The 26,349-nt window shown below is 57.6% G+C and overlaps 11 protein-coding genes across 11 annotated transcripts; 5 read left to right on the plus strand and 6 right to left on the minus strand.

Moving 5' to 3' along the window:
* Positions 1–487: 487 nt before the first annotated feature.
* On the plus strand, positions 488–2,178 carry B0H18DRAFT_967513 (methyltransferase-domain-containing protein). The gene is given in 7 exon segments (XM_048043423.1): positions 488–1,074; positions 1,125–1,206; positions 1,266–1,335; positions 1,355–1,499; positions 1,523–1,642; positions 1,708–1,804; positions 1,860–2,178. 7 exon segments carry the CDS (start codon positions 524–526, stop codon positions 1,989–1,991), a joined length of 1,197 nt encoding a protein of 398 aa, XP_047901334.1. The 5' UTR covers positions 488–523; the 3' UTR covers positions 1,992–2,178.
* On the minus strand, positions 2,160–3,856 carry B0H18DRAFT_967517 (oxidoreductase). The gene is made up of 5 exons (XM_048043424.1): positions 3,470–3,856; positions 3,212–3,407; positions 2,967–3,153; positions 2,572–2,876; positions 2,160–2,484 (listed from the first exon to the last, which is right to left on the minus strand). Exons 1-5 carry the CDS (start codon positions 3,771–3,773, stop codon positions 2,307–2,309), a joined length of 1,170 nt encoding a protein of 389 aa, XP_047901335.1. The 5' UTR covers positions 3,774–3,856; the 3' UTR covers positions 2,160–2,306.
* Positions 3,857–3,893: 37 nt separating this feature from the next.
* On the minus strand, positions 3,894–5,820 carry B0H18DRAFT_967520 (oxidoreductase). The gene is made up of 5 exons (XM_048043425.1): positions 5,384–5,820; positions 5,135–5,330; positions 4,890–5,076; positions 4,289–4,584; positions 3,894–4,240 (listed from the first exon to the last, which is right to left on the minus strand). Exons 1-5 carry the CDS (start codon positions 5,688–5,690, stop codon positions 4,060–4,062), a joined length of 1,167 nt encoding a protein of 388 aa, XP_047901336.1. The 5' UTR covers positions 5,691–5,820; the 3' UTR covers positions 3,894–4,059.
* Positions 5,821–6,335: 515 nt separating this feature from the next.
* Positions 6,336–9,677, plus strand: B0H18DRAFT_1112664 (assimilatory sulfite reductase; the record flags this gene model as incomplete). Its single annotated transcript, XM_048032849.1, has 5 exons — positions 6,336–8,955; positions 9,005–9,063; positions 9,152–9,400; positions 9,463–9,615; positions 9,669–9,677. 5 exons carry the CDS (start codon positions 6,336–6,338, stop codon positions 9,675–9,677), a joined length of 3,090 nt encoding a protein of 1,029 aa, XP_047901337.1.
* On the minus strand, positions 9,627–11,045 carry B0H18DRAFT_17837 (armadillo/beta-catenin/plakoglobin). The gene is made up of 8 exons (XM_048036995.1): positions 10,703–11,045; positions 10,573–10,644; positions 10,400–10,509; positions 10,279–10,340; positions 10,102–10,221; positions 9,973–10,052; positions 9,856–9,924; positions 9,627–9,806 (listed from the first exon to the last, which is right to left on the minus strand). The coding sequence occupies exons 1-8, from the start codon at positions 10,796–10,798 to the stop codon at positions 9,705–9,707; spliced, it is 711 nt and encodes a 236-aa protein (XP_047901338.1). The 5' UTR covers positions 10,799–11,045; the 3' UTR covers positions 9,627–9,704.
* A 12-nt stretch (positions 11,046–11,057) lies between these two features.
* On the minus strand, positions 11,058–13,123 carry B0H18DRAFT_967535 (uncharacterized protein). The gene is made up of 4 exons (XM_048043426.1): positions 12,806–13,123; positions 12,424–12,747; positions 12,316–12,350; positions 11,058–12,265 (listed from the first exon to the last, which is right to left on the minus strand). The coding sequence occupies exons 1-4, from the start codon at positions 13,016–13,018 to the stop codon at positions 11,293–11,295; spliced, it is 1,545 nt and encodes a 514-aa protein (XP_047901339.1). The 5' UTR covers positions 13,019–13,123; the 3' UTR covers positions 11,058–11,292.
* Positions 13,124–13,286: 163 nt separating this feature from the next.
* B0H18DRAFT_967537 (uncharacterized protein) lies at positions 13,287–15,266 on the plus strand. Its single transcript, XM_048043427.1, has 6 exons — positions 13,287–13,677; positions 13,702–14,163; positions 14,217–14,430; positions 14,541–14,650; positions 14,692–14,878; positions 14,938–15,266. The coding sequence occupies exons 1-6, from the start codon at positions 13,570–13,572 to the stop codon at positions 15,129–15,131; spliced, it is 1,275 nt and encodes a 424-aa protein (XP_047901340.1). The 5' UTR covers positions 13,287–13,569; the 3' UTR covers positions 15,132–15,266.
* B0H18DRAFT_1205741 (uncharacterized protein) lies at positions 15,267–17,451 on the plus strand (the record flags this gene model as incomplete). Its single annotated transcript, XM_048036147.1, has 6 exons — positions 15,267–15,781; positions 15,843–15,855; positions 15,911–16,027; positions 16,084–16,687; positions 16,744–17,379; positions 17,437–17,451. Exons 1-6 carry the CDS (start codon positions 15,727–15,729, stop codon positions 17,449–17,451), a joined length of 1,440 nt encoding a protein of 479 aa, XP_047901341.1. The 5' UTR covers positions 15,267–15,726.
* A 601-nt stretch (positions 17,452–18,052) lies between these two features.
* Positions 18,053–20,364, minus strand: B0H18DRAFT_866619 (major facilitator superfamily domain-containing protein; the record flags this gene model as incomplete). The annotated part of the gene is made up of 16 exons (XM_048039794.1): positions 18,053–18,311; positions 18,370–18,432; positions 18,490–18,532; positions 18,584–18,863; positions 18,929–19,023; positions 19,098–19,222; positions 19,283–19,324; positions 19,372–19,404; positions 19,461–19,529; positions 19,587–19,660; positions 19,715–19,742; positions 19,792–19,870; positions 19,930–19,978; positions 20,040–20,119; positions 20,182–20,194; positions 20,248–20,364. 16 exons carry the CDS (start codon positions 20,362–20,364, stop codon positions 18,053–18,055), a joined length of 1,449 nt encoding a protein of 482 aa, XP_047901342.1.
* A 734-nt stretch (positions 20,365–21,098) lies between these two features.
* Positions 21,099–22,526, minus strand: B0H18DRAFT_17969 (glycoside hydrolase). Its single transcript, XM_048036996.1, has 8 exons — positions 22,317–22,526; positions 22,161–22,249; positions 21,969–22,097; positions 21,763–21,913; positions 21,613–21,696; positions 21,483–21,555; positions 21,358–21,421; positions 21,099–21,303 (listed from the first exon to the last, which is right to left on the minus strand). Exons 1-8 carry the CDS (start codon positions 22,372–22,374, stop codon positions 21,235–21,237), a joined length of 717 nt encoding a protein of 238 aa, XP_047901343.1. The 5' UTR covers positions 22,375–22,526; the 3' UTR covers positions 21,099–21,234.
* Positions 22,527–24,431: 1,905 nt separating this feature from the next.
* B0H18DRAFT_17997 (uncharacterized protein) lies at positions 24,432–26,104 on the plus strand. The gene is made up of 2 exons (XM_048036997.1): positions 24,432–25,687; positions 25,747–26,104. Exons 1-2 carry the CDS (start codon positions 24,506–24,508, stop codon positions 26,068–26,070), a joined length of 1,506 nt encoding a protein of 501 aa, XP_047901344.1. The 5' UTR covers positions 24,432–24,505; the 3' UTR covers positions 26,071–26,104.
* Positions 26,105–26,349: the final 245 nt, after the last annotated feature.

Genomic DNA, 26,349 nt, shown 5'->3' on the forward strand with positions numbered 1-26,349 from the left:
CGAGTGGTGTGCAAGGCTACATACACTGGTAATCGCTCGTACCATACGAGCTCATGTTGATCCGAAGAACGGTCCCGCAGGCCTCGCGGTCCTAAGTGGCACTAGCCTGTCCTGCTGAGAAAATAGCCTCCTTCAAAAGGGAAAAGCGTACTCGATGATGGACGGCTGCGTCTTCAGCTTCAACATGAATGACCGCGATTCTCAACGGTAGCTCCCGTCTCGTCGTCCTCTGCGGACCTCAGCCGCTGACTCCTTCGACTTACTGAATAGAAAACCCGGGCTGAATCCACTGGATCCAGATAAGGGCACAGTTGACAAGCCTAGGATAGAATCACCGCGACAGCGAACACAAGTAAGTCACCGTCAGCCCGGTGGCGCCGTAGGCGAAGAGCCCGACTTGCCACGACGCGTCTTGGGCACGTGGCCGCGTTTCTGTTTGCGAAGCCGCCGCGCTTACTTTTTCCAGCCACTGCTCTTCTCATTCTCGCTCTGTTCTCGCTCGTCTCGCCTTGGCTTTCTTGCGATGCCGCTGTTTGATGTCCCAGGTTGGACTGTGCCTGATGCACCGGTCTCGATGTCGCAGAATGCCAAAAAGCGCAAGCGACCCTCAGATAGCGATGCTAAGCTTGAAACCGCGCACATTAACTTTGAGAAGCTCATGGAGAAACTGGAGGCAAGCAATGCTACTTCTCGGCCGGACAAGAAGCAGAAGATCAAGGAAAAGAAGAGCAGGAAAGGTGCAGCCGGCTTAGTGAGCTCTACAAAACCACCTCGAGTGGAGGGTAGCGGTGTAGGCAAGAAGGGCAAGAAGGATAAACGGGAGCAGAAGGCTAGGGGAGAGGAGGCCCGAGCCTCTGAGTCGAAGGTTACGGGCTCCGAGCAGCAGAGGTCTGCCGTCCGCTCTGATTACGCATCTCCAAAGAGAACGATCAAGACCAAGCAGCGCGATAATCCTACGTCGCCGATCGCCCATGGGGATGTTGCGGGTCCCAGCAAGCAGCAAGACCAGCAACAGCAGAAGTTGACTAAGCTCCAAGCTGGACTGAAGAATAGCCTAGATGGTGCACGCTTCCGGTGCGGATTGCCTAACATATATCATAATTACGTACTCATACTATCTCAAGGTGGATTAATGAGGTCCTGTACAAGTCCGACAGTGAACATGCGCACGATATGATGCGTGAGAATCCTAAGGTTTACGAGGAGGTGAGTCGCAGCAGTGGTTGAGACAAACTTGTCTCATTAGTCGAATATGCACCCTACAGTATCATACAGGGTTTCGACACCAAGTCCAATCATGGCCAACTAATCCCGTGGCCCACTACACCTCCGACTGTCCGCATACCCGGCCAAGACGTCATCGCAGATCTTGGGTGTGGCGACGCAGCGCTCGCTCGTGCGCTTGTGCCAAAGGGTTTCACCGTCCTGTCCTTCGACCTCGTATCAAACGACGCATACGTCATTGAGGCGGATACATGTGGACGACTCCCGCTACCTGGGTCGGAGGAACAAGACGAGGCAGTGGAGACGCTGTTAACGAAGGCCGAGCCGGCGTGGTCGACGTCGTGGTCTGTGCTCTGAGTTTGATGGGCACGAACTGGCCTAATAGCATCCGCGAGGCGTGGCGCGTTCTCCGACCAAAGTAAGCAAGGTCTCGCCATAGAAAAACACGCCGTGAGCTTGCTCATCGCCTGGATGTTTACGCAGCGGCGAACTGAAGATAGCGGAGGTGGCGAGCCGATTTACCAACCAAGACGAGTTTGTCTCATACATATGTTCATTTGGCTTCCGTCTAAAGACGAAGGTATGTCTTCCCGTCCTACTTATTATTGCCGAGTGACGACAGGTTACTCTCATAGGATGACAGCAACACACATTTCACTCTATTCGATTTCAAAAGGGTGGCACGGAAGTCCAAGGGGGAGAAGGAATGGGAGAAGTTACTATGCCGCGGCAGTATTCTGAAGCCATGTGAATACAAACGGAGATGACCGTGGCAGGCTGGTGTCTCTGTTCCAGAAACGTGGCACATTAGGAGCATTCTCGAGGAGCATTCTGACCTCATGTTGATTCAGTCCCTGCAGGTGTCACGGCCCACATCCTTGACCACCCTAGAACTGTAAAGCAAACCTCGTTACAAACAGACTGCCAAACGTTAAGGACATGCCATTCTGACTGTCAATACAACTCAGATAATGTCTACTCGGTACAACACCGAATCACCAGGGCCGCCCGTCACTACCGCTCTGCGAGGCAACTGCAAGGTACGATGCCACCCTTCGGCGTCCTTGACTAATCATCCTCATCTACTCGTCGTCGATATTAACCGTTCGCGCCTCGCGCGCACTCTGATACGCAGCCTCGATGATCTCGATCACCTCCGCTGACTCCTCCCATTTGACCTGTGCCTCTTTGCCTTCGCGGATCACCTCTGCGAGGTTCACGAACAATGCGCCATAATTTCCCCTTTCCGCCGTAGGCCACCTATTTCAAGAAGCGGGAGCGCCCTTGGTCAGATCAAAGCCGTGCTCCCGTGTTTGTTACCTAGCTGACGTGAATGAATAGACGTACGTGGATCTCACGACCTCAACTTCTCCTGGCTCGCCGCCCAGATTCTCCAGCGTCCCCCAGAGTGTCTCAGGCTCGGCCCCGTACATCGGATCCTTTACGATGTCCGCGGGGTCCTTGTATGATTTGAGCTGTTGCTCCTGGACGTCAAGCCCGGTCTTGATATACGTGCCCGTGGTTCCCCGAACGACATAGCGCGTTTGCGCTGAGCGCACAGAGAGGATGTGCGATCGTAAGACGGCTTTGAAGGACGTAGGCTCGTGGCCTGTGCGCCCAGGGCGTGGCGGGTAGTGCAGCACGATCGTGAACTGGACAGTGAGACGTTCATCCGCATTAGTATAACTAATTGTGCACACAGGCCTGCTCGGTGGCCCATGGTTCGCATGGCGCACACTCACACAGTCATCCACCTCTGCACTGCCAATTCCCCTGATGTTCTCGATGAACGCAGTGACCTTCGCTGGTGGTCCGAAGAGGACGAGCGCCTGGTCTATGAGGTGCGAGCCAAGGTCGTAAGTCAGCCCCGTGCCGGGAGATGGTATGTCCTTCCAGCTGTTCTTTGCCGTGGTCCTATAGCGGTCGTATCTGCCACATAAGATAATGGATCACTACGTGGATTGAATGGAAGGCGAGAGTCACCAACCGTGATTCAAACTCGACGAGCGTGCCTAATGACTTCGGGTGATCTGCCGGGAGCTTGAGTAATTGACACAGCGCCAGGAAGTCGGCGTTGAAACGACAGTTCTGGTACGGATAGAGGACGAGTCCCCTTTTCTTTGCAAGTTCCTGTAATTCTCTGGCCTCCGATGCAGTTGCCGTGACGGGCTTGTCCACTAGCACTGTCACATCATTAGACCCTCTCAGTGAGGGTTTCCTATGTGAAGGACATATTCAAGCCTACCATGTTTTCCCGATTCCAATGCTTGCTTTGTGAAATCGAAGTGGGTATAGTTCGGCGTCGTCACAATAACCAATTCGATTTCAGGGTCCTCCAATAGCTCTCCGTATGTCCTGTAGACCTTCACGCCCGCCGCAATATCTGCACCAAAGCGCTGCAGCAGTTTACCCCCAGGTATCGAGGGGTCTCTTTCGACGACTGCTTGCAAGATGAAATACCGCGGTAAAGCCAGTATGAAGGGTATATGGAAGGTCATTCCACCGAACCCTACTCCTACTACACCTGTCTTGATTGGTCGAAGTGGCATTGGTCTTCCAGGTTGGGTACGGTATGAGCAACCTGGCTTATGGCTAGGGACGGGATCCTGGACTACTTGCACCGTGGGAGCAGATGTTGAAGAAGCAGCCAATTCGAAGCAGGCACGAGTCTCGGAAAGTTGCTAGTCCATGTTTATAGCAAAGTTAATCCATGTCGCGCGATGATATACAGCATCCGCGCAGGGTCACATAGTACACTTCGGTTCATTACTTCTCTTCGCGTATGCCGCCGCTTTAATTACTAGCCACCCATGATGCACCAATGCGTGGGCTGCCTCACGGCCGCGGAGGCACCGTGATCGTGCGTCCTTCACGCGCACTCTCGTACGCAAGCTCGATGATCTCAAGGACTTCCGCCGACTCGGCCCACTTCACCGCCTGTTCTTTGCCTTCGCGAATGGTCTTCGCAAGGTCCTCAAAAAGGGCCGCGTAGTTACCGCGCTCAGTAGACGGCCATCTGCGTACATGGTTAGACTCTGTGAAAGGGAAGCATCTAAGAACGCACGTAGATTTCACGATCTTGTCGCCTGTCGTGAGGTTCTCTAACGTCCCCCAGATACTCTCCGGCTCCACACCGTAGGATTCGGATACTGTTATCTGAGCAGGGTCCGGGATGACCTTGAGCTGGTCTTCTTGAACGTCCACGCCGAATTTGGTATATGTCCCCTGCAGCCCACGGACGACGTACCGCACTTGCGGCGAACGTACGGATAGGATGTGTCCTCGTAGGATGGCTGTAAATGATGTTGGCTGTAGACCGGTGCCTGCCTTGCGCGGCGGGTAGTGAAGGAAGATTGTGAACTGTAAGCAGGTCTGTCCGTTAATATTGATTATTGCAATGGCAGTAAGAGAAAATGTTTGAAATAAGAGCTAGCGGCTGAACTTGAAGCGTCACGTCCTACTATGCATAGGATGTGTAGAACAAACTTTGTCAACAGTCCGATGTCATGTCAGGCCGACCCTGATACACAGTGTTCGGCGAAGCTCTCAGAGCTGTTACGTCAACCACATGGTCGTAATCAATCTCTGTCATCTGGCAATTGGGTGCAAGCACTCAAAGAAGGGAATCGTGGCGTGGAGAGCCCAATGTAAATGCGCGTACTCACGCAGTCGTCCACCTCCTTATGCCCGATCCCTCTTATGTTTTCGATCATTGCAGTAACCGCCTTCGGGCGCCCAAACAGCACCAGAGACTGATCGATAGTATGGGCGCCCAGGTCGTATGTCAGGCCATTGGCAGGAATTGGTAGATCCTTCCATGTGCCCTTGAGTGCTGCGCGATAACGATCAAACCTACACGGCAGTCCTTAGTATTCGTACTATTACTTACTAAGCACGCAGCATAGCCTACCTGGATTCAAATTCCACGAGCGTCCCCAACGACTTCGGGTCTGACGGTGGGAGGTCCAATAGCTTGCGGAGCGCCAGGAAATCCGAGTCCCAACGCCGATTCTGGAACGGATATAGAACGACCCCCTTCGTTTTCGCGAGCTCTCCTAATTCGTAGGCTTGCTGGGCGGTTGCTGTAACCGGCTTGTCAACGAGCACTATCGTTCTGACAATTCAATTCTCGTTTATCATCCAGAAGGCCGTTACTCACCATGCTTCTCAGCTTCCAGCGCCTGCTTTGCAAGCGCGTAGTGCGTCTCGCTTGGGGTGCTGATAAAAATGAGCTCGACTTCTGGGTCGCTCAACACCTCGTCGTAGCTCCGGTAGATCTTGACGTTCTTCGCCGACTCAGCGCCAAATCGCGCGCCGAGCTTTCCACCGGGCAACGTGGGATTGCGCTCAAGCACGGCATGCAGTGTGAAATACTGGGGCAGCGCAAGGACAAACGGGATGTGGAAGGTCAGTCCACCAAGCCCGACACCGAGCACAGCCGACTTGATGGGCTTGAACGAGGCCATGTCTCTGAGAGTCGTTGTCGAGGGCACAGAGGGAGAGCGGAGAAATGCAGTGTGGACACAGAATATCGAACGCTGAAGATACTTATACCGACGTTCGACGCACGGCCAGATCGGGCCGCACAATGGGAACCCATCCCCTTTCGACACTGGCAGCTTCAATCAGCAGGTCGTCCATGGCGTGGAACGGAGCCCCGACGACGATCTCGTGGTGACTCGGAGCACTATGGTAAACTGGGAGTATGTCCGGTTCTGTGATCGTCGAGTCCGTGCCAGTGTTCGCGTCGACCCCGACTCTAGCCGAGTTTCCAAGCTTCCTTCTAGCGATGTCGATGTTCCCCTTGCACGCTGGGCGCGAACTGCGCACGTTGTATCTCATGGCCCGCGTGCCACTGAAGTATGCCGTACGATAAATTAGTGGGGACCTGCAACCGCAACAACGTATCGCAGATTTTCTTGGGATTTTCCAGAACCGTGCAACTCGCGATCTGGAACTGATGCGGAGAGCGGGAAGTCCGATCGATCGAGATCGCGTAGAGGACAGGCGTCGGGAGACCACGTGCTGTGTCGCCATCCTCGCCTCATCGTCCACCCACAAAATGACCAAAATATACTTCTCCTCCGCCCCGTCCATTGTCTCCTGCAAAAATGCCTTCGGGGATCTCGACTCCGGCGTCGTCAACGGCAACCCTTTCTGCTCCTGGGTCGCCTAGACAGAAGGCAAAAATCGACGTGCAACAAGCGGTCAAGAACGCGCTCATATCTGCGTCGACCGCAGTCGAATTCATCGCGTCCAGGACGAGCTCCAGCTCCTCTGTCTTCATCTACGATGTAGCCGAAAATGTCGGGTTCGGCGCATTTACAAAGGAGTGGGCAGGGTCATCGGAGGACGTCGCGTCCGTTGTCAGTCTGCAAACGCGTGCGGGAGCGGGATTAAGCCTGGTAGGCAGACTGTCCCAAGGAACGAGCAAGGATTCTGCCAACGGTGCAGTCCTCACAGCTTACACGACGCCATCTGGACTTGCTATGATGGTCCAGTCACTCACCTACCTTCCCCCGTCTACCCCCAGCAGCAGGCTCACCATTCAAGTTCCTGCTGTGACCGCAGTTGGCGAAAGCTTTGCGCTATCGCCGACCCTGGCGCCTTTTACACCTGTACTGGCGATCCTCCCGGAGAACTTTACTGTCCTCCTCTCAGCGACCCCACGCGAGACCATTGACTTCGCCGCACTCGCCTACAAGTTGACCGACACTCATGTTATCCACCTATTCGACCACCATGGCGCGGCACGCGAGAGCGGTCACACTATCGTGCCTGCCCTTCCCGTGCAGGAGCCTGGCTTGACTGCGAAGGACGGACTGAAGAAGGCCGGCTACGACGCCTTCGAGTACGCCGGTGACAAGGGCGCAAACACCGTGGTCGTACTTCTGAATGGCCCGCTTGCGCTAGTGGCGAAGGCTGTTGCTGCGAAGGCGGTTGGACTGGGTGTCGTCGTGGTGAAGATGCTTCGCCCATGGGACGAAGAGGCGTTGCGCGAGGTCGTACCGTCCACCGCGAAGATCATTCATGTCTTTGACGACGTTCCTGCAGAGACCACTCAGGGATCGTTGTACATGGATGTTTTCGCCTCCGTGCTCGACCCGCTTAGCCCTGGTCCCACTGTCAAGTCGCATCGCATCGTGCCTGCACGCACGCAAGAGTTCCTCGACAGACCCTCCGTCTTCACTTCCTATCTATGCGGATTCGTTCCGGCGGCAGTCCCCGCGTTCATCGACGTCCCGAACACGAAGAAGGTCCTTTTCTTCAGCACGCCGGGGTCACCTCTCGCTTCCCTGGCACGTTCGGTGGAGCAAACGTTCGTCTCGTTCAATTCAATCTCGGCCCGCCTTCTTAGGGACCACGACGTGTGCTCGAAACCTGGCGGCCTCACCGCAGACAGGCTCGTCTTCTCTCCCAAGGATGAGAACGCCGCGTTCACTCCTACCTCAGTGGCGTTGCCTCTTACGCCCGATAGCACGGGAGAGGCTGACTTCGTAGCTGTTCTCGACCAAGGCTTGTTGAAATCTCATGAAGTTATCGCACACGCCGCCCCGGGCTCTCCGGTGCTGATCGCCACCACCTGGAGTGCATCCGAGCTGCTTTCGAATCTTCCTGCCTCAGTCGTCTCGTGCATCCACGAGAGGAACCTCCACATCTACATCACCAACCCCGTCGGCCATGCCGAGGAAGTGACGGGCGGTGGCGCCTCCGAGGCCTTGCAGGATATCCTGCTGCAAATCGCGTTCCTGCGGCTGTACCTCGGACAGGCTGCGCGCGAGGAAGTCGTCATCAGGCTCGTGCGCAAGGCCGTCGGCGATAAAGTGCAAGATGTGCCGCTCGAGCAGATTGTGGAAATCGCCTGGAACGGGCTCGTCGAACTCGAGATCCCTGCGCCCCAGGAGGTTCCCGCGGAAGACGCAGCGAAGGAGAAGCCACTGAAACACTTCACCTTCAACGCTATCTCCGTCGAGACCTCCGAAGGCGAGACGGTCGTGAATGGTGCCCGGCTTGGGTCGTGGCATGACGCAGCCAAGCACATCATATTCCCATCGGCCTTCACGCCCCAGGACGCCCAGGTTCCATCCGAGGACGAGTACGCCCAGAACCCCGCCCTGCGACCCGAGGTGCCCGACCGGACGTACCTCGTCACCTGCACGGTCAACCTCCGCCTGACACCGCTCGACTACGACCGCAATGTCTTCCACCTCGAGTTCGACACGCGCGGGACCGGGCTGAAGTACGAGATCGGCGAGGCGCTCGGCGTGCATGGGTGGAACGACGTGGACGACGTGGATGACTTCTGCAGCTGGTACGGCGCCGACCCAAATAAGCTCGTCACCATCCCCGTCCCGAACACGGACGGCACGCGCATGCACACTCGCACGGTCTTCCAGGCGCTCCAGCAGCAGGTAGACTTGTTTGGGAAGCCTGGCAAGACGTTCTATACCGAGCTTGCCGAGTACGCTACGAACAAGGCGGATCAGTACGCGCTGAGGTTCATTGGGAGCCCTGAGGGTAGCGCAACGTTCAAGAAGTTGACTGAGAAGGACACGGTGACGTTCGCGGATATCCTGAGGAGATACGAGACCGCACGCCCCGGGGTTGAAGTCCTCTGCGAGCTCGTCGGCGACATCAAGCCGAGACACTATAGTATTGCGAGTGCGCAGACTGTCGTCGGTGACCAAGTTGATCTCTTGGTCGTCAGCGTTGACTGGGTCACGCCAAGTGGTAAGTCTGCCGTTTTGTTAGTGATACGCGCTGCTCACGAAGGTACTAGGCACTCCTCGTTACGGCCAGTGCACGAGGTACCTTGCCGGCCTGAAGCCCGGGCAGAAGGTAACTGTGTCGTTGAGGCCCAGTGTGATGAGGTGAGCGATGCTGTTCGCACATCTGAGAGAACTTGTTCGTTGATATCGCCTTCTAGCTACCACCCGACAACATGCAGCCGATCATCATGGCTGGGCTGGGCACAGGTGCTGCTCCTTTCCGTGCCTTCCTGCAGCACAGAGCCTGGCTCAAGTCGCAGTCGGTCCCCGTCGGTCCCACGTACTACTACTTCGGTTCCCGCCATCGCTCCCAAGAATACCTGTACGGCGAGGAGCTCGAGGCCTTCATAGATGACGGGATCATTACCAGGGCTGGACTGGCATTCTCTCGTGACGGCCCGCGCAAGGTGTACATCCAGCACAAGATGCAGGAGGACGCGGACATCCTTGCCCAATGCTCTGGGAACAGAAGGGCGCCTTCTACTTGTGCGGACCGACATGGCCCGTCCCAGATGTCTACGAGGCATTAGTCGAGGCGTTGATGAGACATACTGGACAAGATGCCGTGCAAGCAGGTGATTTCTTGGAAGGCTTGAAGGAGGAGGAGCGGTACGTGCTGGAGGTGAGTCGAAGCTTTCGATTTGGCCTGCTTCGCATCCTGACCGTCCTCTCAAGGTATATTGATTTTTCATGCCGAAAGTCATCTGGCGGTTATGGGTTCAGCAAGATAGAGTACAGATTGTTTTGTACATGGCTACGTCCGTCGTCGCTATAAGGAACTTCACTCTCGAGTGTGTTGAACAAGCGATCTCCCTGTGTGCCTGTGATGAGCGACGTGTAGTTCGGACAGAGGTGTACGTACCGTGTCACCCAACCCTGGTGCGATCAAGCCCCTGTCCGTCAACTCGGGATCAACGCCAGACACCCAGATCTACGAGATATTCACGGGCTGGTACAAGGAGCAGACGAAGTCGCGTACCTCAAGCTCGGGATACTCCTCACGCACACGGCTCAAACCCGTCTGGGATGCCAAAACACAAAGCAACTTGATTCTGGTCACTATAAACACTGTGAGGGGCAGTCACGCTCATGCAAACGGGTGACGTACCAGGCATGCCCCAGTCAAGCAGCATCTGCAGCGCCGCACACGCCGTCCCGCCAGTCGCAATCAGGGGGTCCAGCAAGTACACAATGTCGATCGTAGTGTGGGACGGGAGCTTCGAGTAGTCTGACATCGTGTCAACAAGATACCATACTAGTAGGGTCACCGAACGGGTTGGCATACATTCAACGGGCTGTAGGGTCACCTTCTCCCTGAAGATACCGAGGTGGTATACCTGCGCAGCCCTGATCGCGGGTCAGGGTCTTTGAACGTATGGGTCCCGGAGGCAGCCGTAGATACACACGGGAAGAGGTTCAACAGCGCATCGGTCATACCGAGACCCGCACGCAGGATGGGTGCGAGCCCAATCTTGGGCTTGATTGCTGTACCCGTGAAGGTACCTATTGGGGTTTGCTAAGGTCAATGAACGGGCGATCAGCCTCCGTGCAGACCACCAGGAGAGGGGACGGAACGCACCCCCGTGAACGCTTCTTCCTCCAACTCCTTGCTGGCCTCAATGCCCAAGAAGATACTGATGTCATGAATGCCCTGGGATCACAACGAAGTCGTCTGAGCGAGCGTAGCGAAGATCGAACGAGCTGCGTACCTCGCGGAACTCCTTAGGGCTAGTCGATGTTTGTCGCAGCTTCGACAATCGAGCCTTCACAACGGGGTGGGTCAGAACATGTGTTTTGTCAGACATTGCGATAGCGGTGTGGTCTAGAGTAGAAGGGAGGCAAGAGTGAAGCAAGGCGGCTGGGGCACGCTGAGGGCACGAGTACCGCTAAGGCGGGACTCGGACGAGGGGCTTATCACGTACTCCGTTATCCAAGCCTGTATGCAGGGCGGCCAAACCATTGTAGACGGACGTCTGCCAGTCTCGGCCTCGTCAGAGCATGTGTACATGAACGCTGCTGGCAGGCCAACAGTGCAATGCAGTCCACGAAAGACATTGACAACCAAATATAGGAGAGGTCATCATAAAGGACAGATTCAGAAGTATGTAGAATCGACCCAAACGTCCATAACTATATCGCTAAACGAATATAGGAGAGGTCATCATAAAGGACAGAAGTATGTAGAATCGACCCAAACGTCCATAACTATATCGCTAAACGAAGCCTATGCGTACAACAATCCCATCCAGTATCAGTACACTCGGGCCACCGCCCAGCTTCACCCCTATATCGCGCCAGTCTACAACTCGTCGGCCCAGTCTGTCGTCTGCACCCTCTCGATATATCCCTTCACCCACGCGGGCCGCCTCTCCTGCAGCTCTTCCAGGATCCTTGCCCTCACTTCCGCTTCGCGCCCAGGCTCGGGCTCTGCGCTTCGCGCGGCCTCCCGCGCGTTCGCCTCCGTCCGCAGCCGACCCTCGCGCCGCCTCAGAGCCGCCCGACGGTGATCCCAGACAGCCGGGTACACAGTCAACAGCATGAGCACGACAAAGGTCTTGATCCTGTGGCTGAGACTCGGCGGAGGGGCGTTCGCGCCGGTGTCGATGACCGAGTCTTCTCTCCGCAGGTTGAGGTTCGAGAGGCCGGCGAGGAACGACTGCATCGCGCTACGGTTCGCGTTGGGCGCGCCCGCACCTCGCTGACGGCGGGGCGGTCGATCGGGCTGCTGGCCTTCGGCCTGTTGCCTTGGTTGACCAGCTTGGTTGGCTGCAGGGGCGTCCGCGGCACCTGCTCGAGGTCTGTCGTTCCCGAGCACAAGACGGATCGCGCCCCATGCTTCGTAAAGGATCCATGCCCCAATTATGAGAGCGAAGAAGGGCCGCTTGGTCGGCCCGAAGAAATACAAGAGCAGGATGGTGCGGAAAGCGACCATGAGAAACGGTACTAGGACCGCCCGCATAGGGATCGCACGGATCTCCACTGCTGCTGCGGGTGCGGCGAGATTATTTGGGTCATTCGGGTTGAGATTCTGGTTGGGAATCTGGCCATGGGCGAGGCGCAGAGCGGGTAGACCGAGCCGCTGGAGGTGCTCGTTGAGGTTGGTGGTCGCGATGGTTTGGGCAACGCTGGTGGGGGCGGTAGGATAGTAAGGTGCCGCGAATGGACCCAGAGCAGACAGTATTGTGAATGTCAGAGAGAGGACCTTGAGGGCTTGTACTTGGATAGGTGTAGGCTCCTCGCCGGGGTTGGTAAGCGAAAGGCAGGGTAGTCCACTGGTGGGGCATGTTCAATGTCATGACGGCGGAAGCGGGAAGCCACTCACTCGGCTGTTGTCCGCTCGTACTTCAAACCTCCGGGCTCGCCGGAGGATACTCCTCGTCGAGCAGTGCAGGCCATGCCATCCATGATGGCCCAACAATTCGATGGCTACTGCGCGCCATCGCTCAGCGTCACCCAGGTTGGCACCCTCGATACGGTCCGTCCCGTTGATGAGCACAGACAAGGCGGACGCATGCTTGTAGTAGACGTAACCCAGCGTTGTATAAGCCAGCATAGATGGAGCGGCCACGGATGGAGGTGCCACCGGCGTCGCGTATGAGAAAGGAACTGAGACCGGTGGAACAGGCGGCGTGGACAAAGGTACCGCAGACGGGGCTGTGACAGCTGGCGACGAAGACGACGCTACTGTGGGCATCCCACCTGTCCACGCCGACGGATGTACGGAGAGGTGGAGAACATGCACCTCATCCTGCTTCTGGGGTGTGCGAGGGTTGAGTGTAAGGCGGCAGGACGCCCAGAAACAAGGATGCCACCTTCCATATCTCCCCCACGAGCTCGTGGTCATTGACAAAGCGCCCCTTGTGGATAAGCCGCTGGCCATCCGCCCCAGGGCTGCCAGGACAGACCTTGGTTATCTCGTGCTTGACATCGCGGATCGTCGAGGATGGTCCGGCGTGCACGGTGAAAGAGCGGGAGTACGTGGGGAGCTCAATGCGGATGTCTACAGTCGCATCCTGAGCAGACATATCAGACTGGGCTAGAATCGTGAAGGAGAGGGAGTGCAGCGGAATGAACTGGCGGTCGTGCTGCTGAGAGAGGTCTTGCGCGCGATGATGCGCTAACGTGTAAGTACGGCGCACGTGACCTACGTCGGCTCCCCGCATGACGCTCGTCGGCCGCGGCGGGAAGTTATTCGGTCAATTTATCGCAGGTCCTCTCAAGGCCCTTCGCGATTCCGTGCAACCGAACTGGCTGGCATCATCGCGTTCGATGGCCTCGGGCCCGAGGAACAGCGTGTGCATTCACGAAAGGCCCAGCCCGCCATTTACATCTGTATTCCACAAAAGGAAAGCCACGTGGCTCAAGATGCATTGTCGGTGGATGCTTGAACAGCCATAAATCAGTGCTGCCCTTGTGGTGTGTGTCTCCCTTTCATTCTGCCTCTCCCCGCTCACCCACCCGTAGTACAAGACGCGCTCCACATCTACGAACGCGCGGCAGCACGCCCGGAACAAAGGGAACGAAGCTGCAGAACGCATAAGAGGCGGGGCCTCAGGCGAGACACCCATCTGCGGCCATGGCGAGCAGGAACCACTCCCATCTACTTTTGACCAACTTATCGCCGACCTCACTCGCGACGCACACCGCGTACACCCAAAGACGCGCTCCAATTCTGCGCGAACTGGTTCCAGTCAAGACTCGAGAGCAGCGCACTCGCACCCGCGACATCCTCTCCGAGCACCATTCGTTCGCCCGCGACGTGCCCGCCGATCACTACCACGACACGCCGATTAGCCCCACCGCCGGCTCGCAGCCCGACGGGGTCTCTCCATTCTCCAAGCCCACTTTTGCTCAACGCTCCTCGCTCCGCGCGTCCATGGCTGCTACCAGCCCCTTTGGCAGGCTGAACGTCCCCGGAAACGCGCTTCTGCCCAATTCGTCCACCGGGAGCCTCCACTCCCTGGCCCCACCGATGTTCAGGATGGAGGCCGACGAGCTCTCCCCGACTTCGCCGAGCGGTACGCCTAACCCCTTCGCTTCCTTTGCCAATGGCGATGTCACGCCACACGGCGACTACCTGCAACCTCCCGAGTCCACCATTTTCGCGCGACGCGCGTCCGTCAGCGCGGAGTCCATCGCAGTGGACGAGGAGCCCGATGAGCCGCTGCCCGTTTATTCCAAGACGGAAGAGCAGCTCCAGCGCATCCGCGCTGCGATACGAAGAACTTCATTTTTCGCGACCTCGACGAGGAGCAAGAGACGGGTGTGCTCATGGCGATGCGCGAGGTGCGCGCGACGAAGGACGAGGTTGTCATCCGTCAGGGCGACGTCGGCGACTTCTTCTACGTCGTCGAGGCGGGGTGGCTCGACTGCTTCATCCGCCCCGAGCCTCTGCCGCCCGCGTGGCTCACAGGAACTCGGCGCCCGAGGAGGAGCGGTTCACGCAACCGGGATATCACCCGGAGTTTGGGAAGAAGGTGACGGAGTGCAGGGAAGGCAGTTTCTTCGGGGAGCTGGCGTGATGTACGGGCATCCGCGCGCGGCGAGGTGGTCGCGATGGACCGTGCACGCTGTGGTCGCTTGACCGGATCACGTTCCGCACTATCATCTCAAGGCGGCGCACAGGAGCGTACATGTACGAGCAGTTCCTGTCGTCCGTGCCTCTGCTCGCATCCCTGCGGCCGGAGGACGGAGCAAGATCGCGGACGCGCTGGTCAGCAAGGTGCATGAAGACGGCGAGCCGGTCGTGCGCCAGGGCGACATGGGCGACACATTCTTCTTCGTCGAAGACGGGGTAGCCGTTGTGACGAAAACCGAGCGCACGGAGGACGGCCAAAGTCGCGAGGTGGAGGTGAACCGCCTCACCAAGGGCGACTACTTTGGCGGTACGTGATCCTCACTGCACATTGCACGCACTCGCACTGATCGGCGTGTTTGGCGACAGAGCTTTCGTTGCTGCGCCGTGAGCCGCGTGCGGCGACGGTGAGTGCAGTTAGCCGAGCGGATCGCTCAGCGCCGAAATTGAAGGTGGCGGCGCTTGATGCGAATGCGTTCACCCGCCTGCTGGGGCCGCTGCGGGAGATCATGGAGCGCAACGCGGGGCAGGCGTACGGTGCGGTGCCCCGAATGTCGCGATGATTGGGCTCGGGCGCAGAAGACTGCTGGGTGTTTCTTGCTGTCGTTGTTTGTACGGGACGGAAAGTGTAGTCTATTGTAATCACGTGTATCGCCTGATTGGGGGTGAATGCCATGACGATGCGAGTCGGGACTGCCGTGTTGGGATCCCAGCAACGCACGGCGCATCGACGACGGCGCACGCAGCGTTTCGATGCCAACGCACGGCCAGCGACAGCGATCACGCGCGCGCAAGCACTCCACCGCCATCGATACGCACGCGGAGCAACTTTCAACATTCTCCACACCAGTTTGTGGCCCGCTGCATGGACCCTGGAAGGTCGCCCGCTATTATCGCTTTCCCTTTTGTCCCCTCCCCCTCCTCGAGGCCTCCTTCCTTCCGTCCATCACTGACTCTCCCATATCCTCTGCGTCCGGCACTTCTGTTGGTCCTCTCTCTTTGACCACCTCTTTCTGCTTGGTCTCTGGCAGACCCGGAAGCTAGACCGGCAGCTCGTCTCGGCGCACTGCACACCGACCTCACCCCATTCGTTCTTTTGGCATACCAACTCAGTGTCCGCCCGAGACCTCAATTACCCTCTCCGAACTTTGTACCACAATGAGTGCCGTTAATCACGAACTTGACCTGTCCGAACGCGACCTGCTCGGCGGCGGTGAGTCCCCACAGCGTCCATCAGTCAAAGTTGTGTGCTGAGACGTCTCTCCCTGTCGCAGTGGGCAATGCACTGTACGTGATCAACGCTTTTCGCTGCACAGGTTGTCGTGGACTGACATGACGACAGCTCTTCAATCATCAACCCAATCTTCCCAGGACAGCAGACAACGTCAGATACGTCGACCAGCTCGACCATCACGTTGACGTCGTCCGCGACAGCGACACAGACTGACACTTCCACTCAGTGAGCACCTTCTCGTCAGTAGTATGACGTCCATCCCGACCCTTTGCGCGCCGTAGGTCTGCTGCTACCTCGACTGCGACCGCGACCTCGTCCTCGACGACCAGCACCGTTGCATCGACGCAGTCGAGTAGTTCCTCCTCGTCTCCGAGCGCGAGATCATCATCATCATCTGCGACCTCGAGCGCAACCACATCGTCTTCAGCTGGTACCTCGTCGACGTCCGAACCACCTTCTGCAACCACCGTTGTCACCACTGGAGCAGATGGTACGATCACCCTGACCTCTACCTCGAGCCCGTCCTCGACGGCATCCGCCACGCCTGCTGCCAATGCCGCGACGTCAAGCGGCTTCCTGGCCAACAAAGGCCTCTCGGTGGGCGTCATCACAGCGTGCTCGCTGGTGGGCTTGGTGCTCCTCATCATCGTAGCAACGTACACGTGTCGCCGTCGCCGTCGCAACAAGCTGCACGAGGAGGCCGTCGACTTCACGCCCTTCCCCTCGTCCGACGAGCTGATCAGCAGCCATAACGACGTCGAACGTGGTGGTGGCGGCGGCTTGCGCACGCGACCGAGTTCCCGCGGCAGCGCGACCGACGAGAGCGTGCCCAAGGCGTCGCCGCAGGAGATGTACCAGACGGGGTACCACATCATGCCGGCGTTCGTGCCCACCGGCCTGCACCGCTACCCAAGGCAACGACCACGACGACAACCAACCAGCTCGCCTTCCCGTCGCAGACGTACGCGAACCCGGTGCAGGGCTACAGTGACTTTGGGACGTACCCTTCGTATGATACGCGCGCGGCGCCTCCAGCGAACGCCAACGGATACCAGCCTGTTGCAGCCGGTGTGCTCGCGCCTCGACCAGGTCCCACCTATAACAATGGCTATGGCGCGCCCGCCGGCACTGCTGGTGTCCCTGCAGGCGCGCCAGTGCGGAAGGCCAGCCAGCGCAAGCAGGTCCCGCCGTTGAACCTCAGCGCGACGCGCGACAACGCCAACCCGCCCGCGTACCAGGTGACGGGCAACGGGGCGTCGCCGATGCTCGCGAACCCATACGGCACGACGCCGAACGCGGCCGCGGCGGACCCGCCCCTCTCCGCGGTGTCGCCCCGCATGAAGCGCGGCTCGACGTCGCTGCTGAACTCGCCCGTGGGGATGGCGTTCTCGGACGAGAGCGCGAGTGCGGAGAGCGAGCGGGCGCCGGACAAGAGCAGGAGCAGAACGAGCAGCCACTCGAGGATGCTCGACCCGAGCCTGCCGCAGCTGCCTGTCCTGGGGTCGCTGCCCGACGAGTTTGGCGGGCAGAGCGGCGTCGCGGTCCGGGACGAGAAGGCGGCCGTTCGACAACTCACTGTAAGTTGTCACTACCCAGCCTGCGTTGTTGATTGTCTCTGACCCTGGGTTCTGCAGGTCCGGAACGAGTGACAGTCGAACGATGGCTCCTGAGCGCTGCGCACCGCCGCCACTATACCTCGCCCGAAGTTATACCTCGCTAACGCTACAACGCTACCCACACGCCCGCCGCCGCACTGCTTTTTTGCATGTACCATACGCTTATATTGCACTCCGTCGCCCTCGGCGAGGCCACGTTTCGCCCCGCGTCCCTCGCCCGTGCTGTGCGCCGCATGGGGGCCGGGAACCTTAGACCTGGACGTCGTAATGCTTGGCTGCCAGCCCGTGTCACACACACACTGTCTCTTCCCGTACACTACCGTGCTTGCGAACCCCTGCGTCTGTATCATTAGTGCTTTCTTCTTACTGTTTTTTGAGTTTTTCGATGATATGCTGTGTAGTTGGTTGCGCGTTGCGGAGAAGTACGAAGCGAAGCATGCACGTACTATTGTAGCTAGTCTTTGGAAATAATGAAGATGCGCCGTGCGGCTGTGTGAATGATGTCGGGATGGCTGCGGGTGTTGAACGGTTCCCAAACTTAATGCGTATGGTATGTTACAGTAGTACACGTACAATTGATCTACTCAGAAAACGACCAACCTTCACACCAAGTCTACTTCTCGGTGAGCCTTCCTCAAGGCTCAAACCCATCCACGTTCTTCTCGTCCAGCTCCCTCTCCTTTTCTTCGATCCCATCCTCCGCAGGGCCATCGTCCCCGGCCCGTGCAGCGACACGCTTCTCGCGGCGCTCGAGGTACCACACGAGGAAGGTGACGAGAAGGGTCGCGAGGCCGATGCCGATCATGGCCCACATGCCCTTGCGGAAGCGCGGCGCGTCGGTGGCGGGGTAGAAGACGAGCTGCCACCAGGCGTTGACGACGTTGTTCCACATGCTGCGCGGGAGGGGTGAGTGCGTGCGCCGTGGGGGAGGCGCGGGGGGGAGGGACGTACTTCATGGAGGCGAGGACGACGGCGCGCTCTTGGTCGTCGTCGGCGCAGATCTGGTTTGCCCAGCTGGTGGGGGAGGCGGGTCAGTCGTGTGTTGCGCTCGATGGACGGAGGCGGACGTACGCGAATGTCGTCGCCTGCCCGGAATAGCTCGCACCCGCCAGGTCTACGTACCGCAAACATCAGCATCCTCACAACCAACGGCACAACCACTCACAATACGCGAAGAACTTCAGCCCCGTCGGGCTCCCCCACACCAAGAGGCACACCGCGGCGACCATGACCGCCACGGACATGTACACAAGCACGGGCCAGCGCGCCCTCGAGCGCGTCGCGTCGGTCCACGTCGCGCACACGAGCGTCGAGGCGATGCCCACCGCGGTCACGCCGCACGGGTAGTAGTCCACCTGCTCGACGGTGTAGCCCCCGAGCGCGGAGAGCCACTGGCCCATGAGGTTGTTGGAGCCGAGGCTCTCCGTCTCGCCGGAGATGGCGAACTGGCGTGGGACACGTTCGTGAGCTGAGTCTGTGTGTGTGGGAGGGGGGGGGGAGGGGGACTTACGAGGAGGCTGCACCCGTACCACCGCCATCGGCCCAGGACACGTTTTGCGAGGTCCCAGGTCGGACGGCGCAGCCCGCGGTGCTCCTTCGGGCGTCCTTGCCCATCTGCAAGCGTGTGACGGCGAGGTCACGTTCCTAGACAAGAGACGTCCTGTGTTACGAGATAGTACGATGGCGGAGGATGAGACTTGCCTCTGGCGACAGGTAGAACGCGGTCGTCGTGGTCGGCGTGTTGGGGAAGACGAAGAAGCCATATAGAGCGATAGGAAGGGTGATGACGCCGTCAATGATGAATCTGTCGCAGAGATAGTGAGCACTGTCGGCGACGAGGAGAGACATGTGCGAGACAACCTACAGCCAGCGCCAGCCACTGCGACCATCTACCCCGTTGAGATGCCTGCAACTAGGTCAGATGAAACTAAAGATGTGGACCTGTCGACATACTGATACACCGCGGCCTGGAGCACACCAGAAAACCTGGTTCGAATATGACGTTAAAACGGTGGTAATGTCCGGTGGGCAGCTCGGCGTACAGAGTCCCGATGAGGCCTGAGCTTGTGAAGATGCCAGAACGCTTGCCGAGCTCGCCTGGCTTGTACCATCTAGAGTGTGGTCAGAGTTGGCATCGCGGAACCCCAGACGAGACAGACGAGACGTACGAGCCAAGGATATAGTGCGTCCCGACGAATGTCGATGCCTCAGTGAGCCCTTGGAAGAACCGAATAGCATAGAGCTTTCATGGCCATGTCAAGAGAGGACGTTATCTTGAGCTTATATTAGAGCTTACTTGCTCGACGTTTTTAACCGCACTCGAGCTTCTTCGGAGTTAGCCCCAGATATCAACCCTTAAACGCGGACACTGACCAGAAAGTCAAGACACCCCAGACGATCTGCATAGCGGGGAACCAAATTCTGGGCGAGACCACCTGGAGCATCAGGTTGTCTGCGCGGTTTGCAACAGTTACGACCATCTCTCCCCGCAAGGACTCAAAGGCTACTCACTCGGCACCATCCCGACGATATATCCGCATGTGAAGATCGTGTTGATTTTCTGCAGACATTGACAGCGGATCAATGCCTCTGACACTGGCACAATAGGAATAGGCTCTGACGTTAAACTCGGTACCGTACATGTGGAGGTCTTCCTTCATGCCGGAGACGTATGCATTTGACACGTTGCTTCGATCAAGGTCTGCCATCGAGGACGTGGATGCGTCAAGAATTGCATTGCAACGCGAAGCTCGTGCAACTCACAATTCGTAAAGTACTGTATAGAGTTGTGAATATCTCAGCTGCGCGTCTCCAAAATTTGTGACTGACCATGAGGCAACAGTACGACAAGATGAACCAGTCTATCTTCAGCAGCAGTGTCCGCTCCGTCTTGCTGTCTGGAATTTCTCCCCATACAAAGCGACGCACACTCCGTAATGAGACCATCCTGACAAGCGAGTGTTATTTCCTCCCGGAGTTCAAGTCGTTAAAGCTGTCGTGACGTAGGTCGTGTAGTCTGTGAGAGGGAAGCAGTCGCACGCAAAGATGATGGGAGTCGCGCACGAAGGAAGCAAGCGACGTACGAGCGTCCCAGCCACCTCCATGGTCTGTGGATGGGCTTATCCAAGTCGTCTGAGATAGCGCGCCGATAGCGGGACTGGGGCGGGACGCGTCCCCACAGCCCATCACGGTCATATGACCCGCCCCATACACCAAAGCCCTAACCTCAGCTTCTGGTACGGTCTTCAATCCGACTTATCAAAACGGGCGCACAGAAACGATAAGTACCTCGTCAATTCGCGCGCAGGTGCCGGCAGCAGGTATGTCACGACTCTGTTCACTGCAATGTCGCCACATCGAGATACTGTTTCAGGAACTGAGCAAGCTGCGGCAGGATCATGGAAGACGGACATCAGAAATTTCGCTCATAGAGCGCGCCCGTCGACAAATACTATGCTATCAGTGTTGCCGCGACATGGCTTCCTGAGCAGAGAATACGGCGTCTGGGGCAAAGCTCAGGAGGTGCAACGATGAAACCCAGATAGGCAAATTGAACCGATTCAAGTGGGGTCTGTGGAAAGCTCTTCTGGCACGATCTGCTGCTCCAACACCTTCACCACATCCCCGGAAGAGGGCTGCCCCACACTGGTACCGGTGTCGTTCAATACCATACTATTCCCTCGTGCGATCTCCGTCACGAACAGGGCTTGCGAATTCAAACACTTCGATCCTCCGTACATCCCTTTCGGCGACATCAACGAAGCCACTGCACACCACGTAACGATCTCCGCGCCCCCAACGCTACATCACTGGATTTCACTGATTCCAGACAGCCGGGCCGGGAGAGACGTAGCCGGTGAAGTTGCTCGGGAGGTCGTAGATGTCCTGCACAATCCGGCCCGTTAGTTCAACCCGACGTGTGAAGACGAAGGCGCATACGATGAGGATGCCGGGCTCGTAGCCAGTGTACGCGCCAGGGAAGGACACGAGCGGCTCGGGAGATCTGCGAACGCGTACATGAGCCTCTGTAACTTGAGCAACCCGCTAGTAGCTCTTGGGCTCACCCGTCACCACCGTTGGCGACGTTGACCTGAGCGCAGCTCAGGTAGAACTGCGCGCCGCCGTAGGTTTTCGCCACTGAAGTTTGTCGAGAATGAGACGAAGATTTCAGCGACAGAACCACGACAAGCTCACCGTGCAGGGCGATCTGCTCGCCACGGATGAGGTACTGCCCGCTCGGCAGGCTGGGCGGAATGGTAAACGTGAACTGGTCGGTGGCTGCGACAACGGTCACACATCATCAGTGTTGCCGCACGCCGGTACAGGACGCGCAGAGTCACTGACACTCCAAGGCGAAGTTCAGCGTGCCAGGCTGGCCGTTGGTGCCTGCGGTGAAGGTCGGGGCATCCTGCCAGATCTTGAACCAGGTCTGGCTCGTACCAGCCTCCTCGGAGTCGGCCTCGGGGCTCGCCTTTGACATGTACGCCGAGAAGTACTGCAAGAAGGCGTCAGTGCGTGATGCGGAGCCATGCGAAGTACGCAAGTGGTACCCCAGGGTGGTAGAAGTCGCCGTTGGCCTTGAAGCCGACTGTGGCGCCGGCATCGACGGTCGCGACGGAGGTGGACGAGGCCGTGTTGTTCTCGTAGCAGCGGATCAAGTCGCTGGTGACGTCCGTGAGCTGCAGAACGCCGTCAGCACCGATCATATTCTTAAGAGGGATGTGCACAAGAAAGATGCTGACCGGCATGTTGTCCTGGTAGTTCTGAGTCTGGCGGACGTATTCCCAGTCGGTGCTGGCGGCACCGTTCAGGATGAGGTCGGGCAGCGTGTCTGGACGAGCAATGGGTATCAGCCATTTGCAAGCATTGCATCACGAGGATGAGGAGTTCGGACTTACAGTGCGCTGTGACCGAAGTGACCGCGGCGGAAACGAGGGCAGCGAAGAATGCCTTCATCGTGAAAACTCTGAGAGGACTCAAGGGGCTGAGAGGTCGAGAGTGGATTCACTGTCGTCACCGAACTCCGTGTACACGCCTTTATACCGCCTCACCTCGGCACACTGAGCCTGAGAGCTCGAACTCCGTAAAGAAGGTCAGACTCTGTTGCACAAGGATATCGTGCTTGAGTAGCATGCTGCAAACCACGGCGGAGAAACCGTGCGCAGCGGATCGACGGAGGAAGAAGGCGGCGGACATTGCGCAATTGTGCGGACTATCGTCGGCCTTCGCGAGGTCTTCTCCTCGATCCCTGCTCATTCACGTCAATTGGACATCAATGGCTGAGACCTTGCTCGCCCACCCGCCTGGCGGATCCCTCCCCGCCTGACGCAATCGCCATATGTAGTGCACCGGCCGAGGTTATCCCGGATGTCAATCGGGGTTGTCTGCGAGCTCATCTGCCGCCGGTTCACGCTCATTGAACGTTCGAACGTTAAAGGCAGAGCGCTGCGGTCCCGCAGGCTAGAGGGTCCCTCGGCCTACTGGTGGATTCATCGTGCCTATTCAGCCTGCACGCCGAGGTTCTCTCGAGATGCTATCGGGTGTCTTCATCTGCGACCGCTACACACTCATTGAACGTCGAAGCTGGGACCTTGCGGCCCGCGCGACTTCACTGGGAACCTGGCCTCCTGACGCATCCGGCATGTGTATGCGCATCGATGCCATGGGCTCTGGCGAATGCCACAGTGCAAGACTTGCCTCGTGGTGAATTCACACGAGTCCTGCTCCGCCCATGGCTACCAGGTATTAAGTAGTCGTCAGGGTCCAACGGAGTAGCTGCGAAGACTTACCGTGTATTACGGCGGACCTCATTCGAAGTTGAACGTTCATTGTCCACTGGCAGACAGTGCACGACACACTGATGCGATTACTCGGGCGAGGTGGTCGGAGTCAAATGACATGACAGACTTGGCCTGGTGGCATGCTGCAGTGCCAGTGCAAGTTACTGGCCTTCTCCAATTCGTGTTTTCTATATCGGCCTGGCGTGAAAAACATGGCACCTATCCGGATTAGACGCAAGGACGCGTTGGCAGCACGATGCGGAGCAGGTAGTAGGCAATGCCCGGCGCACGACGGGTCCTCGTGCCCCCGATGAATCCGCGCGGAGGCGGGGCATACAGCGGCGAGCATGTGGAACTGATGCAGTGAGCTACCTCGAACGTCCGCAATCGTACAACTGTTCACTCACAGCCTCGGGTCAGGACCCCTTTGATTGTTCGAGACTTGTGCCAGGGTTAGAACAAGTGAGTCCGTCCGTAATACGGGCCAGGTCTTGCACGGCATTACTTGCGCTGTCTACCGGTCATTCGTAGAGGTAAGTAGTCCTCCAGCGAGAGGCACTGGCAAGACGACCATCTACCCCCGGGCCTAGACGAGCTGCGACGGTGATGAACTTGGGCTTTGCGTCGAACCGATGCCAGCAACGGTCACCGGTCTCCCCTCCGCAGACTCTAAGGCAGGCCTTAGGGCGGTCTTCTGCAGGCGGTCTCGGACTGTCCTTCCGACCGCTCTCGCTGGTAGCTTTCCAGCGTAGTAGCACTAGCTTGAGTCGATAGTCCTGCAGCCCCAGACGGCGCGACGGTCCACCGAGACTGAAACTGTCCAAGTCGTCGCGACGATTGAAAGCGCCGGTACAACGCCAGTACTAAACGACCTGTTATAGCGTTTCATGGCCTTCGCGCCACATCGTGTGGCACTTCCTCTGCAAAGTCATACGCTGCCTGCCTCCAGTACACAGAGCCAACGGTCATGATAACGAAAGACGGGTAGGAGAAAAGCAACGCGACACTGCGACATTCAAGATACTATTTATGTCGCTTTCCGAGTGAGGCTCAGCCTTTCGTCTGCCAATGTTTCGTCTCTGAACGCTAAGAGAACAAGCGAAGGTTCCGGTCGACGACAACTTGGATATCCGGAGCCATCGGAGGTTGAGTGGATTGTCTACTCTGCCCACAGGAGACTAGGAGACTAGTACGGTCGACGGACGTGTTTGTCTACCAGCGCGACGATTTCCGTAAGTAGGGTTCAATTGGCGTATCATTCAAATGGAACTCAGTTGAGGCCTTGAGGGCCGACCGTCACGACCACCATGAGTTCCTCCCCGTTGACGTTGAACCTCGACGTTCTCGATGTCATTTTGTCATTCGCAAACCCATATGATGCCCTCCAATTTTCCATGACATGTCGCGACGGCCACAAACTAGCGATGCCGCATTTCTTGGAAGAAGTCGAGTTCCCGCTTCCTTGGCTGTGTTTACGGGGCGCAAAACGATCGGCACTGGCGGATCCGGAGCTCTTCGAGGGCTTTCGCGCTTACATGCTCGATTCACCGCATGCGTCCCATCGCCTCCGGAAGCTCAAGGCTCTTCAGCTTGGAGAAGAGGCTTTCTGCGTAGAATGGGGAGAACGCGACAGAGGCACTGTACCGCCGACGGACACCTTCACTCTTGCGGAACCGCTCGCGGATGTCATTCGAGGTGCCGTTGAGCTACGCAGGATCTCCATTCACTACTCGGAGGCCATCTTCGATGATGTACCGCAGCTCATAGATGCCATAGCGAGCCTCCCGCGTCTCCAGGAGGTCTGCTTCTATGGCGCCGACGTGTCGACACTCGGCCTTCTCTCTAGAATGCAGAGTCGCCTCAGGAGAGTTGAACTCCGCATCATCGAATATAATGATCAAGAGACGAGAGAAAGGTGGTGGGGCGACTATGCCTTCGGGAATGACCGCTTTCTACACAACTTCACTGAATCACTGCAGGTTCTGAGCCTGCATGGAGGCTTGGACATCATAGAGGAGCTCGAACCACACACGGTTTGGCGTGCTGTTCGTGAACTCAAACTCGTTCGCGGTAATCCAGTCAATCTACAAGCCATGGCCCGCGCTTTCCCAAACCTGCGCCGTCTGCACACCGAGCCCGGACCCTCCGCTGTCGAGCCTGCCATCCATCAATGGCGAAAACTTGACACCGTTTGGGCGGCACATCCTCTCCCTTTGCAGCATCCGGTCCGACACTTGATCATGCATTGGACCCTTCAGGCGTACAGGTACCTCGCCCCTCCGTTCAACCAGGCCCTAGCGGGTGGTACCATCGCCATGCTTCAACACACCCTGCCCGTCGTACTCGAGTGCAGCGCTGACAAGAACACGTATGCATGCATAGCTCATCACGCACCCTCAGTCCGCTGCATGAGAATCACTGTGGTACCTAGTGAGCGCCAACATGGGCATGACTGGAACTTGACCGACGAAGAGGCAAAGAATGTGTTGGTGAGTATTGAGAGACTGTTGAAACGTTCGATTCACTGACCAGTTAATTTTATGCACAGATCGACGAATTCTCGCTCCTCCGGGCTTTGCCTCTCAAAGGTATCGCTATCGTACTCCAGGGACACGGACCCTGGGGCAAGGCCTCCAACTGGAAGCAGTATTCTTGCATCATTGGAGCCTGTATTCCTTCATTGGAGTACATTGGCTTGCGCACGCAGACAGGGGCTTGGTTCTCACACGATGATTGGGATGCGCCGGAGCCATACCAGTGGTATCAGGTCACTGGGCGCCCAGAACATTCGGAGGTGGTTGTAGAGAGCCTGTCGGCTGATGAAGGAGTCCGCGTCTGCTCTACGCTCTTCAGCATGTCCAGAGGTGAATAAACCTCAAGTTTGACTGCAGGTATCCCCGGGTGTAAGGGGTTTTCCTCGGTGAGCACCGTTCCATAGCAAAGACTTGCATACTACTGACGACTGCGCGATCAGAGACATGTACCTACGGGGTCTATGACTGGAATGATATCCCTGTGCAATGGCAGCTCGAAGCCCTTCCACTCTGCGTTTTATGGACCGAGCGTAACCCGGCGCCGAGTCCTATTGGGGTCGACTTCGTCAGTTGGTCTTCAGTTGACGTCGTCCAAACCAGATTGCACGCTCCCAACC

The sequence above is a fragment of the Fomitopsis serialis genome, assembly GCF_022376445.1.
Source record: "Fomitopsis serialis strain Sig1Antser10 chromosome Unknown B0H18scaffold_1, whole genome shotgun sequence".
NCBI classification, from domain to species: domain Eukaryota; kingdom Fungi; phylum Basidiomycota; class Agaricomycetes; order Polyporales; family Fomitopsidaceae; genus Fomitopsis; species Fomitopsis serialis.